Source organism: Gallus gallus, chromosome Z, assembly GCF_016699485.2.
Source record: "Gallus gallus isolate bGalGal1 chromosome Z, bGalGal1.mat.broiler.GRCg7b, whole genome shotgun sequence".
Taxonomy (NCBI): Eukaryota; Metazoa; Chordata; class Aves; order Galliformes; family Phasianidae; genus Gallus; species Gallus gallus.
The window spans coordinates 69,186,439-69,203,647 of NC_052572.1; the positions used below are offsets into that span (position 1 = coordinate 69,186,439).

The 17,209-nt window shown below is 42.4% G+C and overlaps 1 protein-coding gene across 16 annotated transcripts in view; it reads right to left on the reverse strand.

Moving 5' to 3' along the window:
* Positions 1-2,528: 2,528 nt before the first annotated feature.
* MOB3B (MOB kinase activator 3B) overlaps positions 2,529-17,209 on the reverse strand; it is an 87,010-nt gene continuing 72,329 nt past the window's right edge. For all 16 annotated transcript variants that reach the window (XR_006932467.1, XR_006932468.1, XR_006932466.1 and 13 more), the window contains one exon: positions 2,529-8,496. Coding sequence is in view for 12 of the 16 variants with exons in the window: in XM_025144884.3 (XP_025000652.2) it covers positions 8,183-8,496 (314 nt within the window). In the remaining 4 variants the exon portion in view is untranslated. The remainder of the gene's footprint in view (positions 8,497-17,209) is intronic.

Genomic DNA, 17,209 nt, shown 5'->3' on the forward strand with positions numbered 1-17,209 from the left:
TCGTTCTTCCACTGGCTCCAGCAGAAAGCTTTCCCCTTCACTCGCTCCTGTGCTGGTTGCTCTGCTCCGTGCCCCTCTCATTCCCTTTGAGCAAGCAGAAGCCTTTTCAGCCTTCTGAAGGTGGTAGTAGGAGCCAGCAGGATGCCATCAGCCAGCCACAATCTCTGTCAGGGGTTAAACTTCAATCTACAAATCCACACACAAATACTGGTGCTCCCATGCCTTGCCAGCCACACCATAAGAATCAGCTCATTAGTTCCTGGGAAAGCAGTTAGAAAAACATGATCAGTGTTTGCATTTGAGAGCAAAATTGAGATTTTGTGCTCTTCGGTGTTGCATGCAGTTACTGAGAAGAGAGAGGTGGCCCCCATCCCTGCTCTGGCAGCCAGGACCCCTTCTTTCACAAGGCACCACTGAGTACAACTGTGTCCACTTCTTGTTTCACGGCCCCGAGACAGAAGGTTTCTGACAGCTCACAGTACTGCCAGTTCACATGAGCTTTTGGTTACTTTTAGGGGATTGAGGGGGTAAAAAAAAAACCCAAAAACCAATCTCAGGGAAGATACCCCTTTTCTCCACCTTTTCTCTGACTCACCCAGGCACTTTTAGCCAAAAATCCATCCCCCAGAATAGGCTCAGCTCCCCTTGGTTCTGCAACACACTGCCCACTCAGTTTTTCTGTTGAAACAGATGTAGAATCCCCTTACACATGCTTTGTGATACACAAACTACTCCAAGGAATCTGTGGAAGGGGGCTCTGCCAGCCTCAGTGAAGGGTTAACCTTCCCTCCCAGCTGCTCCTTCAGTGCAGTGCATTAAATGAATAGGATTTTGTTGTTTCTTCCCTCTTTTTTTTTTCTGAAGAGTTTGTCAGCTAATGCATGCTGTTTCTCTCCTTGTGCTTGATCATGTCATAGCTAACTAAAAAATTAAGCAAGCAGGCAGACTAATTGTGTATAGTATTAACATGATTATTATGATCATAGAATGGCCTGGGTTGAAAAGGACCACAATGATCATCGAGTTTCAATGCTTCAAGTACTGGAAGGCCACAGTGAGGTCTCCTCGGAGCCTTCTCTCCTCCAAGCTAAACAAGCCCAGCTCCCTCAACCTTTCCTCATAGGAGAGGCGCTCCAGCCCTCTCATCATCTTAGTGGCCCTCCTCTGGTCCTGCTCCAACAGCTCTGTGTTTCTCTTGTTCTGGGGCCCCACTTTGGCTCCAGTGTGATGGCAAATGGGAGAACTGGTGACTTAATTCTGGGGCTTAACGCAGTAGCTCTTACACATGAGTGCAGAACCTTGTTTCCATTAGGAAAGGCAGAAAACACTGGGTCCTATGCACTGTCTAAATGGTATCACCACTGAGCCAGAGGCTGCCACCGCACTGTGAGGTGCACCAAGTTCACAGAGGTGGCTGTGTTCACGTATTGCTCCCCTCACACCCTGGAGGAGCAGCACCTCTCAGCAGGCAGCTCCTGCCAGTGCCAGCTGCTGGGAGTTGCCCATTTTATGGCAGAAATCAATGTGTCAGATGCTGAAAGGTGAACTGAACACACAAGTGTCCTGGTTCGCAGAGCTGACTGGCCTGGCAGGATTTGCCGGTGCTCCAGGAGGACTCCATGGCCCAAGTCCTGATGGTGATACCATACAGCAGCAGGAGAGGGGCTTCATTTACTCACTGCATTATGAGATGCCAACTCCTCCTTCTAACTACCACCGCTCCTTGTGTCATGTTTATTGCTGAATGGCCAGTGATTACATGCTGTATGGCTTTTAGGGATGTGAGTAACATGTGGTTTTCACTCTGCTACTAATGGTACACGTGCACCAGGTGTGTGAGTGGATTACCAGCCAACTTACTTGAATTGCTTCGAACTGCTGTGATATATTAAACACAGTCCAAGGGCTCGAATCACGAGGTCCACCTGCTGTACGTCAGAACTACTTTGTTAATCAGGCAGGATTCTCTGTTTTCTGAAGCATCTCCTGCTGAGTGTGCATCGCTTCTGCTTTATGCTGGCTCTGAGGACCATGAAGAGCAAGGTGAAAGAACGGGGAGGTTGAATTCTGCTTTGCCCCCTGCTGTGCAGCAGCAGGGAGTGCCGCACATTGCATATGTGATGGAAATGGCGCAGCTGGGAGTGCTTCCCGGTGAGGTCACAGATGAAATTCTGCCTTGAGCCGGCTTGGTGACACCCATCCCTCTTCACCTGGGGTATCCCATCAGGAACCAACGGCACAGCATGATGCAGCCCAGCAGCTACCTGAGCCTGAAGAATGGTGGGCAGGGACCAGCAGGCCAGCAGAGTGACAGGAGAGCCACTCGCATAGCCAGCCAACACCTGCTCCATTTCCCCTGGTGTCATCCCAGTGCCAGAGGGCTGTGTGGAAGCTGCATCATCAGCTGTGACTGATCTTAGCTGTCTCTAAGTTCTGTGAGCCTACCAGGAAATTTCATCCTGCACTACAAATACCGTCTGCATTTTCCTCTCCGAAGAGTTAGATTCCAAACAACTTCACAACACTCCTCAAGACTACATTTCATTTATTCATGATATTTAGATTTTACAGCTTCATCTGCTTAGGACCGCTGTGAAAAATAATCTCTGGTGGTGGTCTTTTAATGACTACAACAGTTAGTGTTGGTCTCTCTTCCCATACAGTTGCACCTCATTTAATAACAAACAGAACAAAAAGAGTCTAAGACACATCTGACATCATCAAAAAAGAAACCAAACAACACTGATTCAGGTAGGAGGAAAAGGAATCAAGCACTTGTTTGTTAGAAATATCCCCTTAAAATAGCAAAAGGAAAATACACACTCAATGGGAAAGCTCAGGATGTGTATCTGTACTTATTTACACGCTGGGAATGCACATCTGCACACCCACCGAAACATACATGTGAGCATTCACACAAACACACAACAAATTCAAAGAAAGCAATTCATTTTTTTGTTGGTTTTTTTGTTTTTCTCTCCTGGAAGTATACTGTAGTATCTCTTTGCTATATTATATCTATCTTTACAACAGGAAGGAAAACTTATTAAAACAGAAAAGAAACAACCACCTTTAAGAGCTCCAACTTACTTGATTAAATCCTGAAAACCACTGCTTCTCTCATTAGTATACAATACATCAAAAAGCGTTTCTGATCATTTTGGATCTAAATGTGTTTTACTACTAGGTTTTTATGACTGATTTGGCTGGCTTTGCCCTTAGAACTCTGTATAATTATTAAAATGCCTTTAAAATCTTTCAATATATGTGAAGTCTGATCACTGACCACTTGTCTATATTCGATCCCATAGTGTTATCCCCTTCCTCAAACAATTTAAACATGTTATACAATAGCAAGTATATTCTTATTTTATATATAGTGCATCCTGCTTTGAAGTGCCAGCAGGTACCTGGAAGGGAAACAAAAAAAAAAGTAGGAAAGACAAAAAGCAAAAGAAAGGCACAGTCTCTTGCAGGATGGCTCCAGGACATATAACTTGTTCAAACTAAGTCTAAAGGTGCTAAAGACCTTGTTCTGTATTTTGGAGCTCGATCTCCAGACTCAAAAGCTGGGCGCAGGTGAATCTAATGAGGTTCAACACAGCAAAGTGCAAGGTTTTGCACTTGGACTGGAGGAATCCCAGGCATTTATACAGACTGGAAGGAGCAGTCCTTGAGAGCAGCCCCGTAGAGGAGAACATGGGGGTCCTCGTGAATGACAAACTTTACATGAGCCAGCAGTGTGCTCTTGCAGCTCGGAAAGCAAATGGCATCCTGGGCTCCATCAGCATAGGGGTGGCCAGCAGGGACAGGGAGGTGATTGTCCCTCTCTACTCTGCCCTTGTGAGGCCCCATCTGGAGTACTGCGTCCAGGTCTGGGACCCCAATGTAAGAAAGGGATCTGTTGGAGAGGGTCCAGAGGAGGGCCACAGAGATGATCAGAGGGCTCGTACATCTCCCCTGCAAAGACAGGCTGAGGGAGCTGGGCTTACTCAGCCTGGAGAAAAGAAGGCTGAAGGGTGACCTCATTGCAGCCTTTCAGTACCTAAACGGAGCCTATGAACAGGAGGGGAGTCAGCTCTTTACAAGGGTAGATAATGGCAGGACAAAGGGAAATGGTTTTAAGCTGAGGGAGGGAAGATTAAGGTTGCATGTCAGAGGGAAGTTCTTTACTGTGAAAGTGGTGAGGTGCTGGAACAGGCTGCCCAGAGAGGTTGTGGATGCCCCGTCCCTGGAGGTGTTTAAGGCCAGGCTGGATGGGGCCCTGGGCAGCCTGGTCTAGTATTAAATGTGGAGTTTGGTGGCTCTGCCTGAGGCAAGGTGGTTGGAGCTTGATGATCCTTGAGGTCCCTTCCAACCCAAGCCATTCTATGATCTATATTTCTCTGGTGGCGAGGCAGCTGCCTTTGGCTGGAAACAACCTGGAATCCTAATTCATAGGAACGATGAAGACCTGAGAGGCTATCACTAATAGTGGTCTGGATACTTGTTCACCAGCCATCAAGGGCACCATTCTCTCCATGTCCTCTCCACACAGCCCTCGGAAAATGCATGATTGCTGTGATGGTGTTTAGCACTTAGGCTTCTCCAGGTCTTCAGTAAGTGTAAATAGGTCTGAATTACATTCTTTTTCACCTGTCCTCCTGCCCTGTTCTTAACATGCACTGGTCAGCAGAATTAACCACCTTGTGTGCTAATGAGTTTTGCTGCTTAGAGCTTGAGTTCTCAGAAAAACTCGAGTTTTCACCTTCCAAATCCAAAAGGAAATAATCAATTTCACTGCTGCTAAAAAGCCTCCTTTTCTAGTCCCTAGAAAAAACCTAAACCTAAGAGAGGTTAAGATCTTTTCCATATTACATTTGTCATTACAGTCCGGCACTAACCTATGTTCACACAAAGCAGAAGTTCATTACAAAATCCCTTATGACAGAGACAAATCAATGAAAGCTATTAAGTCTTCAATCACTGAAGGCAATTTTGGGATCACAGGAGTCCTGAAGTAAAGCTGGCTGGGGCCTCTATCAACTGAAGTGATCCCACTTAGATTGCCTTGAAGCTCAGCACTAACAACACCTCTTAAGACACCTGCCAGCCTCACAGGACTTTTCCTAGGTATGAAAAAAAAAAAAAAAAAAAAAAGATCTCATTGAAAAGCAAGTAAAAGAAATAAAGCAAAACAAAACATAGTTCCAGAACCACATGAAATGCTACTAGGACACACACTGGAGAATGGTAAGGCCAAGTAGAAAGACTTTCTCAGTAGGTGAAATGCATGCCTTTGCATACCATCACATTTAAAACACATTTCTCTTGACATATCCTGAGGAATCACATAAATCAGGACCTGTGATCAACACCCAAAACAAGAGTCATCTGGATGTGGCCCAAGCAGATTGCTGATAAACCTGGAATCCCTCAGATCTGGATCCAACAGGCTGCTGCCCCTCTGTCCTCCAGGGGAAGAGTAAGCTGACACATTTATGTACTAATGCCATGTTCCAGACATTATTCATAACAAGATATCAAATACCAAGCACGGGAAATGGAGAAATGGCCCATGGCACAGGATGGCAAGGCCAGGGAAGAATACCTTTGCAGTGAAAGCAGTACTTGTTGGGGAACACTTGGCCAAGGGCCCAACCCTGCCATCTGGAGGAAGTTTATTTCATCATCTAGCAAGTTTCAATATGACTTCTGGTGTTCTCCACTGCAAACACAGCTCAAGAGATTTGTGATGCCCAGGCATCACACCGCACACAGCCTGGTACAGATATAAAGTAAAGAGGGTGCCAGAAGGCCTTTGCCCTACTACCTACGTACAGGACTTGGGCCAGTGCCTGTCACAACACCAGTAGGGCCAACAGAAAGAGCTCAGTGCTCACAGAGAAAACACAAGCTGGAGCAAAACTCCACCTTATTCCCATGAGAGCAAACCACCAAACCAAGTGCATTGTGTGGTGGTTCAGCTCCTGGGTTGGAATGCCTTTTCGAATTAGACTCCTCAGGATTTTGGCCATGGCCAACACAAGAGTTTAGGAAAGTGAAAGATGGTTTTAGAAAAATAAACACACTCCAACAAAGAACTTCTGCAAAGACGCTGAGATTAATGCATTTATAAGGTTATTCAAGAGGATTCAAAGTAAATGGGAACACATTCTGCTGCATTTCCAGGCATCGCTACAGTAATTAGACTCAAAACAGCATATGGTAAGTACCATAACAAACTGAAGGACAGATTATTTTATGCATAAAATGCTGTTCTTCAATTTCTGCAATGGCACTTTGACCTTTATGTTAATCTTTAATGCATAGCACTGCAGCACTGCCCAGCCATAGGGACAGAAGATGGGAACTGGCAACAGTGAAGTTCAAGTACACTGTATCAAGGACAGCTCCAGCTCCAACAGGGCAATGACCTACAGGCTATGGAGAAAGGTGTAAGAAACCCTTTCAGATGTAATCAAGGCTGTAATTCCACACATACCCATGCAGCCTTCTTCCAAGGACACAACATTTATCATCACATCTGAAATGAAGCAGCTAAGCTCAGCAGTAGCTATAGCAATGAATTCCACAAGATGCTTATATCCTGCGCAAGTGCCAGCACCCCAAAAGTGTTATGTTGTGCAGCCCACGAAGAATTAACCTAACTGAAAAGACCACTGAAAGAGGAAGGACACTTCAGCCTGCTTCCCTGTAAGCAAAGGATAACATTCCTTGTGTCATTCTAAAGACGCAAAAAAGTCTCCACTTAGCTAAGCTGAATGTTCACAGACAAAAGCCATTTCGCCTAGCAAGAACAGGATCACTAACATTTATAAGCACTATTTTAAGCAAGCAAGCAAGTGAGCAAACCTGCTCAGAATATACCACAACACGAACTACAAAAGGATTGTGGTCATTCTTAATTGCTGCTAGACCTCTATTTCTAACGTTCCAATCACTGCATACTCCATGAGATTTCCTTCTGATAATGTTTCAGAAGAAGTAAACATACCTAACTCACTTCAGGGAAGGCAGCAATAGGGTTCAGCACTTAAAAAGGAAAGAGTAATCTTTCACAATAACAAAAATGTGCAAAATTCATCAGAAGGCACAGAATACATAGGTGTGTTCCACTTGATCCCCATTTATTCAGCTAAATCTCTCCTGTGAACTGGTAAGTATTGCTTTTCGCTTCATTTTTTTTTAAAGAAAGCCTTTCATCGGGGTACATCTGACACAGAAGACTGGATTTACTGTGCTTACATCCCTCCAGGCTGTTCACCAATGTGTTAGTTAAGTTGGACTGAGAACTGGGGAGAAATATTCTCCAGTGCAGAAATAAGGCCACACTGCTGAACACAGTTCAGATGCAAAAGAGTCCTCTGCTCAGTCTCTCCTGGCCTGATTGTTACACTATTCATCTTTACTACATCTTTCTCCCAATTACCAAAAATTTCTTTTCCCCTGAAAAGATTAAACATTTGGGTGAATGAAAGCTGTCCTTCCTCTAAGGGGATCATAGGACATCAAGATACATGATGCATTGGTGCACTTTGTAGGGTATTTCAGGAAACTGCTGACAATATAGTTGCTTTCTTATGTAATACAGAAACACTGAGCAGATTTGCTGTCAGTCAAAGTAAGAATTTGAAGACAGGACATCAACATTGAAGAGCTGTGTCTGGATTCCGCCCATGTAGCTGAGATCAGAGGCTGACCCTGTCACCCCATGAGGAATTGCAGTGAAGCACAAGCTGTTGATCACGTCAGCAAGGTCAGGCTAGATTGGGCTCGAAGCAACCTGATGTCCTTGCAGATGTTTCTGTACACTGCAGGAGAACAGGACTACACGACCTCTCAAGGTTCCTTCCAACACAACCAATTCTACGATTCTATAATCAGCAAAAGGACGGGGCTGTGTTCCTGGAATCACAAGGCTCTCTGGCATTTGGGAACAGTGGCCAAGCCTTGAGCGGCCTGGTGATGGATGGGAGATGTTCAGGGCTGCAAGTCTTCTGTAACTCCAGACTGACTTGATATTCCACTTCATTTAGGAAACAAAGCATGAACCCAGGAACAAAATAAAAAGAAAACAACACTGCAGCTAGTAATAGTTTCATTTGAATACAGTGGATCTGGAGGTCAGCCCATGGACCTGAATTTCAGCGAGCTTTAGCAGCAGGAACATGGTCAGTCATTACTTGCGGCTGAAGAGGTTCTTATCCCTAATGAAGGAGCTAGGATTAATATGAAGCTGATTCTTCTTTCCCTCAGTAATCCACGTTGCTCGGATGAGGCTCCTAGCAGCACACTCTGGGTTAGGAACACTGACAGGAGTGGAAAACTTTTGTGAAAGTAACTGCAGTTCCCATCTTTTCTGCTTTCTTGGGTTGAAAGCAGACTCATTCTGCAAGGGCTGCCATGTTCTGGAACTCTGCAGCAAGGATGAAACTGGACACATTTTCTTCAGTGAGTGGCTCTTCAGTGGCACAACCTGGTTGTCATCTCCTTCTGTAAAACAGAAAGGGGGAATTAAAATGCAAAAGGACATTTGTTTAAAAATTTGCATACACCTCTTCCCAATTACCATTTCTGCGTCCGTGCCAATTTACACAGCTTTATGTGCCACCATGGTTCTGCTCCTCTCTGTCACTTTCAAGGGCAATGAAGATAATTGGCAATTAGCATGCTGCGTTTGGTCACTTTTGACAGCTCTAATACTTTTCTAATTTCCTATCCATGCCATGTAAGAGGTGCTGCATCCCACACGGAGAAAGTACTCTGAGGCAGGAAGCCTTTTAACTTAACGCAGGGAACAGGATTCCAACTCTTGTCACTGCACTTGCAGCTGACAGAAAACAGGGAAATATAATGTTTACCCAATTATTTCTGCCTACACATGGACACAAAAGGCAAATCTTTTTAGGACTCAACCAGATCTGTGGAATTTGACTCTACGATAGGGTCTTGTAGCATTCAGACTGTATTTGGAACTGGGGGTGAGGATCCATTGCAGGATCTGAGTTGCCTTGACATGAATTACAGGCAATTTGATACAAACAGCAGCTGACTACTCTGTTCAGATCAGAAGGACAAATCCTTCACATTTGTCCACAGAAACTGTGGAAAAGAGTATCAGCTGGCCTGTCACTTTCCTGACTTTCTGTCAGAATTCAGATGTGAAAATGTGATTTGCTCTGAACAGAGGGCAACTCTTCAATACAGGGTGGGAAGCGGTGCATGATAAGATCCACAAGCCTGCTATTTCATAAGAGTTTTGCCAAAAGATGTACGAGCTAGTGAAGAAGTCCTAGATTTGACCTCAGGGTTGAAGTGCTGAAGCATGTAGGTGCCACTAGGGCTCTGCAGCTTGTCCTTTTAGCTCCCCTCCCACGGTGTCTCCAGACCTGTATAGCATTTCGTCTGGAACATATGTTGATGTTCACAAAGTTGTCAGAATTTTCTGAAACTCTCCATAGATTGCTTGAGTAATTTGTTGTCAATTATAACACGAACTCATGTAAAAGCCATCTGGACAGTCTTGCAACTCTACATTACTCTGTGCTAACTACACCATTTAGTTACCTAATATGTGGAATTGTTGGATTTTTTTTTTCCTTTCCAGTTTTAATTAGTTTTCATTTTTAGTTGATTCACAGACTGTTTTACACTGCCTGTTAATTTGCTGTCATGCACCTAATTGAATGGAATACTGTCATTTACTACTGCTATAAAGACAACATAACAGGTACAGCAGCTTATCATCCGAACTGGTAGTTGCTTCTCCCTCAAATTTGTTAAAGATGACAAAGATAAATGTTCGTGGAAAACTCTGCCCACTTTTCCTGTTAAATGTGATTTTAAAAATATAAAACAAACAAAAACAGCCCAGAATTATTCCTTCAAAGCAATAAATACAAAGTGTAGAACTTAACTGTAACCCAGCACAGGTAGGATATAGTGAAAACTTGCTTGTGAAGCAGTCCTCCTTTTCAAAGCATACATTTTCATCTCCAGATTTGACTAGTTCTTTTATTTCCCTTATCTGAAGATTCATTAGGTGCTAATGCTTCCTGAGGCAGCAGTGATCCTTGCATTTAATTAGTGAATGTCTATGTGTCTGCACTGCACGTGCAGTAGCCATGCAGGTCTGTGAGGTGAAGCACAGCTGCTTTGTCCTGCAGAGCTGCTGAGAGGACATTGGCAGCTGGGCAGCAGCATCCTCTCTACAGAAAAGCATCAGGGTGGTAAGGCAGGCAGCACAAGAAGCTTTGTAAACTTGGCAAAATAAAACACTGAGAGTGACTCATTCAACATTCAAAATGCATTTACACGCCTACTTTAGTGAAACAAATAGCATCAGAGGTAGGAGCTGAGATATGGGTAAATGAACCTAGGCAAGGAAGAGTAGGATTACCCATAAACTAGAGGTCTCTAAAACAGTTTGCTACATGTCATTTCACTGTCAGTAAAGTGTAGCTGCAGGTGCTTCAGTTATCACTGTGAACTTAAAACACCATTCCAAACTTTGCTATTAGTAGAGAATTTAACTTAGAGTAACACAAATTCTGTCCACCCCTGTTCCTCTCTTTGCTCCTGCAACACTGCTTGGTTGTACAATGAGATCAGCAGTCCCTGAAGTCCACCGTCCTCTCTCCAACTCCTGTTTCCCCCACCCCATCATGACAGCATTGCAGTACAGTGCCCTGCAGTTTTCTCCCTGCTTCTACTTTAAAAGCCTTCTGTTCCTAAACTTGCTTGACTTGGCTTGGTTTTGGCAGCTTGTAAAGTCAGAACATCCTTGAAACTTAAAGCCTTCTGTATTGACCTAATCTGTTACGGGTAAATGAAGGACACAGACATGTAGAACCATGGTCACGCTGCACTTCTGCACGTATGTGTACACACTTTAACTTATTCCAGGCAAGGAGCTGGAAATGCTCTTTTAATAAATAAATAAATAAATAAATAAACGCTCTACTTAGAACTGTGATTTGGTACATGCTTCATGGAAGGGAAGGAAAATAAACAGGAAATAGTTTCTCGAGGAGACTGTTATGAAGCTGTTACAATTATGAACCAGCTAGCCTCTGTCACAATGACAGTGTGAGGGAAAGGAGCGTGCTCCTTGTAGGCATCTTCTCCTGTAGCGATTTGCAGAACTGAACACACATAGCACTGCCCTCAGGAAAAACCCACAGCCCAGTATTATGCAGAGTTTCTTCAGAACTACAGAGTATTATTCTGTGTTGCTGCATTCAGACCTGTACCTTCTCCCATTTTTAGATCACACCGTTAACTCCAATAATGAAAGCAGATATGAGCAGAGCTTCCCAAGAAAGCAGAAAATAAAGCTTCGGTCCAATATGTCCACAAACCAGCTGCTAAGGAGAATTTAAGAACTAACTTCTAAGTAAGTAAGAGAAATCGTCTTTGTCAAGTCCTTAAAGTTCTCTCTCATTTGCCCTGACAAGCCAGTCCGTAAGTATCACAAGTCCATCTGTTTCCTTAGCATATGTGATTTCACAGAAGGATGCATTCCTTCCTCAACAGTTTTCAGGAAGAATCAACATGATTTCCCAGAAGAAAGGAAAGAAGCAGCACAGAATCTTAAAAGGGTAATCTTTATCTCTGATAGATGCCCAGTCCTCCCCTCTCACTACTGTGCCGACATGCTTGACAAATACAGTCAGCACATAAATCTGTACCTAAGTGCTTTCATCTCTGCTCCCCAGCTCACCTTCAAATAAAGTGGGAAAAAAAATGGGTAAAGATCCCTCTGACATCTTAAAGAGTTAATGAGTAGCTGAAAAAGCTTTTTTTTTAATGAGACAAACCTACATATAGGGACACACTGATCAAATCTGAATGGGTTACATGAAGAATGAGTTCCCCACCAAAGAATAATGTTCTTCTAAGAAAATGGTGTTGCCAGACTTGTGTGGTGAGTCACACATGCGGTATCCAAAACATAAGATGTAAACATCTTACACTAGTAGCAGAACTCAATGGAAGCAAGGGGGATCCGCAGTCCACCTGAGGCTAAAACTGTTGGGAAAGTGGGTGAATTCACATGGGTTACAGTATGAACAGCAGTACTGTGAAAACACCAGGCAAATTAACCAGTGCAATGATATTGGACATGAAGGTACTGATGCAGCACCAGCATCCCTGGGAGAGCTTTCTGCTACCTGCTCCCATGAGGAGGAAGGAAATCCATGGGGGTTCCAACAGCACGTGGAGAGATAGGATCTGCAGTGTGCCCGTGGGACCAAATCCTTCAGTTGCAGTCTTCCAGTTGTTCAAATCAGAACCACAAAGTAAGTGAGCGAGCAAGCAAAAGGCTTAGAAGAGCATTTACATGCTGTTCTCCGAAGCACAAAGGACTACAATTTCTGCTACTCCTGTGGCTGTTTTTTCTTCACAAAGACTTCAACAACGAATAAAGCAACATGTGGACAAAGCTCTTAGTATCCTGGTCACAAGAGGCTGTTTGCTGTGGAACAACAGAGATCATGTGGTCTGAGACCCAGTGCTGCACAACGAATCTATATTCAGATGACAAGTTAACCAGGATAGGAATGCTGAAACCATATTTGTAACAAGTTACTTACAAAACTTATTTTTTTGGCAGTTTTAGCTAGAGCCTTGTCTTGGATCCTCACTTCCAAACTGCTTTCTCCAATGTTATTTTTTAAAATCTCCTCTACCTTTTTTAGTTGCCCCACCTCTGTATACCAATGGGAAAAAATGATGGGCTGGCAACTGATAGCAAATAGGCATACTGATCATCCAGGTACTCAGGCTTCAGAACTTCTGCTTGAACAAGTCTCAATTATGATGATGCTTGTGACTTTAAACATGTTGCTTTTGGTACTGAGGTCATGAAGACTGAATAATAAATACTAATGCTATCTTTAGCATATGATTTTGCAGATTATTTTTCAGAACATGTTAGTTCATTACTACAAACTATAATTCTATTTTACATGATGTTTTACATAAGTCATTTTGTACACTAACATATCTTTTCAAATGACACAATATTTTCTCTTTTTTTTTTCCTTTTTTTTTTTTTTTTTTTTTAAACTACCAAGTTTATGTGGCACTGAATTTCTTCCTTTGTCCATGATAAAAAAATCTGTTTCTTAGCTTTCTGGTAGGTCTGGGTTTAAAAAGAATTACCAAACGCCAATCCACAACTCAATATTGCCAGAAAGAGACACTTAAGAAGAACTGTTCAAATTGTGAAAATATACATTTTTATTTAGATCTAAAAGCTTTCCTGAACCTTATCCTTCTTAATGTATTCACAATTGCCTTGCTGTGCGAGCGAGAGTATGGGATTATGTCATCAAGTGCTACAGAAATGAAAAAAATGATAGATATATTTTGAATACCCATCCAAAATTTCAAGCTGATTTGAGTTCAAGGAACACTAAGCTCTGCTGCTTCGTAAAGCAGTCTTCTGTTTCTGAAGAGTGACATCATTCCAGCAGTGGACCACCCCCTTGCATCAGTCTAGCAAGGGCAGCTGACTTACTCTACTCAGAGAAGCACAAAACACGTCTAACATGGCAAGATGGTATTCTGTTGAAGGGCACTAACCGCAGCAGTTCAACAGCTGAGGTGCTAATGCAGGACATAAGTATTTTCAAAACCCAGGAAGCATGTGGAGTTCCCATCATTCTTCTCACAGTTTTGGTGAAAAATCACCATTGCATTTTTCTGTTCTGTTTTTTATCTTCGCTCATGTAGCAAAGCCAGATACTTCCTGTGCTTACTGAACAAGCACAAATAATATACTGAATATGCAAGATTCACATTAGCTCTTCAGAAGCATAAATTAATTCAACAATTATGAAAAGGATTTCTTGACTGTCATTCCTTTTCTACTACTGAAATGTTGTAGCAGTTCTCTGTAACATGACATGAAAAAAACTGCAAAACTATCAAAGGGATGCTATTTGTAGTTATTTTCTCTTCTAATGTTTTGCAGAACTGAACACATTTGGAGGACTGAGCTCCTTCAAAGTTTCCTCTTACTCTATTCTGCACTGTTAACCATAGCTCTTTCAATCTGGTATTAATAATCTCTTTGAAGTACAAATGTGTTGTTGTTTATTACAAACCATGAAATGTGGATTAATTTGGAGAAGCCCTTTTTATTCGCCAGGCTATGATTTACATTCTCTAGCTAAACTTTAAAACAGGATTTATGTGGTGTACTCACCAAGCAACAGAAACGTATAAGTGCTCATAAAAGAGAGAATTGCATTAAAGTACAGAACGGTACAACAACGCTTAACCCAAAGCACCAAAGAGAACCATCCCCAAACCTCTGGTGAATCAGTGGCACACAGAAAATTGTCAGTAGGAAAGGCCTTCAGCCTGCCTGTTTTGGCACTGTACGTTTGGACTCAGTGCAAGCAAAGCAGCTGATGTGATAAAAATAGACTTTAAAAAACACACGCCAGAAACAATCTACTCAAAAACTCTGGCACTGTAGTGCATCTTATGACATAGCTTTTTTAGAGCATCAAAGTTAAGAATTCTATTCTTCAGCAATATTACGTCCTCAAGCTCTCATTGTAGAGGAAAAAAAGAAATTCTTCTTCACATTATCACCATATCTTTTAGCTGCTCTGGGCAGCCTGGTCTGGTGGTTGGTGACTCTGCAGGTTGCAGGGGGGTTGAAACTACATGATCATTATGGTCCTTTTCAACCCAGGCCATTCTATGATTCTGTGATTCTACGAAAAATTGGATTGGTAGCAAGGAATGCTTGGTTTCTTTATTTTATTTTTTATGGAAAAAAATACCAGTGGCTAGTTAGCAGCAGTGACAAAACTTGCCTGAGTGGGGACTCTTAATTAAGCAAACAACCGGAGGGAGAAAAAAAAATAAAGAGAAACTAATGCCTACTTTAAAACTGACTTAGCTAGTACTTATTTTTGGATAATAACCAGACAAGTAGTAAGTCAGTCTATCTCCCATGCACCTATACCCATGCATACTGGGCATTTGCTCTAAATCACACACTACTGTTAAAGACATTTTTCTACAGTGGTTTTCACACACAGAAACTTCACTGATAGATTTTAGAGTCAGAATCTGTTAATGATAGATTAATTAGGGAATGAACAGTTATCCTTCTGGAGCGGCCTCTATGACTGAATAAGGTTAAACCTTATGTGTTCCCCGTCTAAAGCTTACACCATCTGTATAGCATACAGAACACACCAGAGAGTCAGGAAGGATGAAAAGTCAAAGATGCCTTTCAAACAATGTGCTGATATTACTGTTATCTTGCTCTTCTAAGTGCTGCAAAACAGGATTCACCAAGGCTGGAAAAGACCTCCAGGACCATCCAGTCCAACCATCCACCTACCACGAATATTTCCCCACTAAACCGTGTCCCATCTAAACATTTCTCAAACACCTCCAGAGACAATGCCTCCACCACCTCCCTGGGCAGCCCATTCCAGCAATGAAGGTCTATACTTCAGCGGTAATGAGCAGCAATATACAAACAGAATTGGGTAGCTATAAGGGATAGTTATAACAAGAACACAGTGACTTTAATGAAAGTAGTCCTCTGCTTTCAAGCTCAGACTGTCTTCTGCTGACAGGCAGATCATTTATATTTCTGAGTCTGAAATAGCTAATTTCAGTCTATTGATTTACAGCTACCATTGCTGCTTTCACGAAGACTGATGTACAAATTGAGAAAATGAACAGGAAAAGTTCAAATTCCAATTTTCACCATGAATATAAAAAAGTAGCTGAGCAGAAAAATCAATAATTTGAAAAAAAAAATCAAATGAATTAAGAAAGGAATATTGATGTTCAAGAATTTATGCTTGAAAAATTTATCTGAAGTAGAAGTCTCATTTAATCAAACTGTTTGACTCAGCCATCTTTCATCTGAGAGTACTTTTATCAAGATGCTAGTAGTTTGCTACATTTTATTAAGCCTGATATTGCTGACTTTTCCACTACAAGCTCTGGATGGAGCTAATACCAGATGGGCTATGTTTACAGTATTTGTGCAACGTCTGTGGCATTTCTGGCAATGAACTGCCTAACCAATAAACATATTTTGCAGTATAAACTAAGGGGCAGCAAAACTTCTAATTATGTTGTGAAAAGATGTACTGTTTGTAGTAAACTGGATGCCTAACAGCAGCTACATGGGCCTCATGCACAGCAATGGCAGAGCTGGGGAGTGATACTTGAGCCTTGCTGTAAAGCTGGCAAAGCAAAAGCATAACAGAAAAACTCTCAGCATTCATCTGAATACCACTTGCACAGAGTACTTCATCCTGAACCAACATGCATGGAGAAACCCACCAGGAAATGCAGACTTCTTGAAGTGGTACCCTGCATCCTGTGTGATACCCTCAGCAGGTGGCTGGAGAAGCACAAGCAGCTGCTGGAAGTGTTTCTACCATGTGCCTTGTGCTGATACTAGGTTGTGTGTAACTGCTCCAGAAACTGCCTGGGCAAAACCACTGGTTACCACTGGTTTTGGCTGAACTAGTGTTCAGCTGATCAGTCTCTGGGTCTTAGGATGACAATGTAATGGCTGGCTCTGATGCAAGGAAGGAGGGACTAGCTGAAAATAAAGTGCCCCACATTCATGTCAGTGTAATCAGGGCAGCAGTGCAGCTCTGAATCATAAAATACAGGAAGGCAGAGTTATGATCATTATATAAACCTCACTGTGCAATTTCCTGCATGCGTTTAAACTTTGAAATCTCACTGCCACTCAGACCACAACTGGTTCTTGCAATTAATATATAATACAGCTTGCTAGGGAAAAAACAAAGTAAAACACAAAAACAACAATTCCACAACACAATTTAGTACTTACAGTGATATATTAAACACTCATCTCTTTACCTGCTAGACTTCCTGGACATACACTAGCAATTCCATTCTGAAGACAATTTTCCGTGAAAACAAAACAAATTTAAATGCTTATTTTTAAGCAACTCCTAATACTAGATGAATATATTATCAGAAGCCAATCATGCCATGAGGTCAGTGGAAGATTTTACACTAAGAATGATGAAGGAGAGAAGCCCTTATTAACATTGTTATTCTGCAAACGAACTCCATCCTCATAGAGGCAATTACCAGCTCCTCCACTTGTATGCATGCAGCTCCACTGATTGCTACCACTTCCAAAACTCAAACTATCTACATTTTTCTGTCTTTC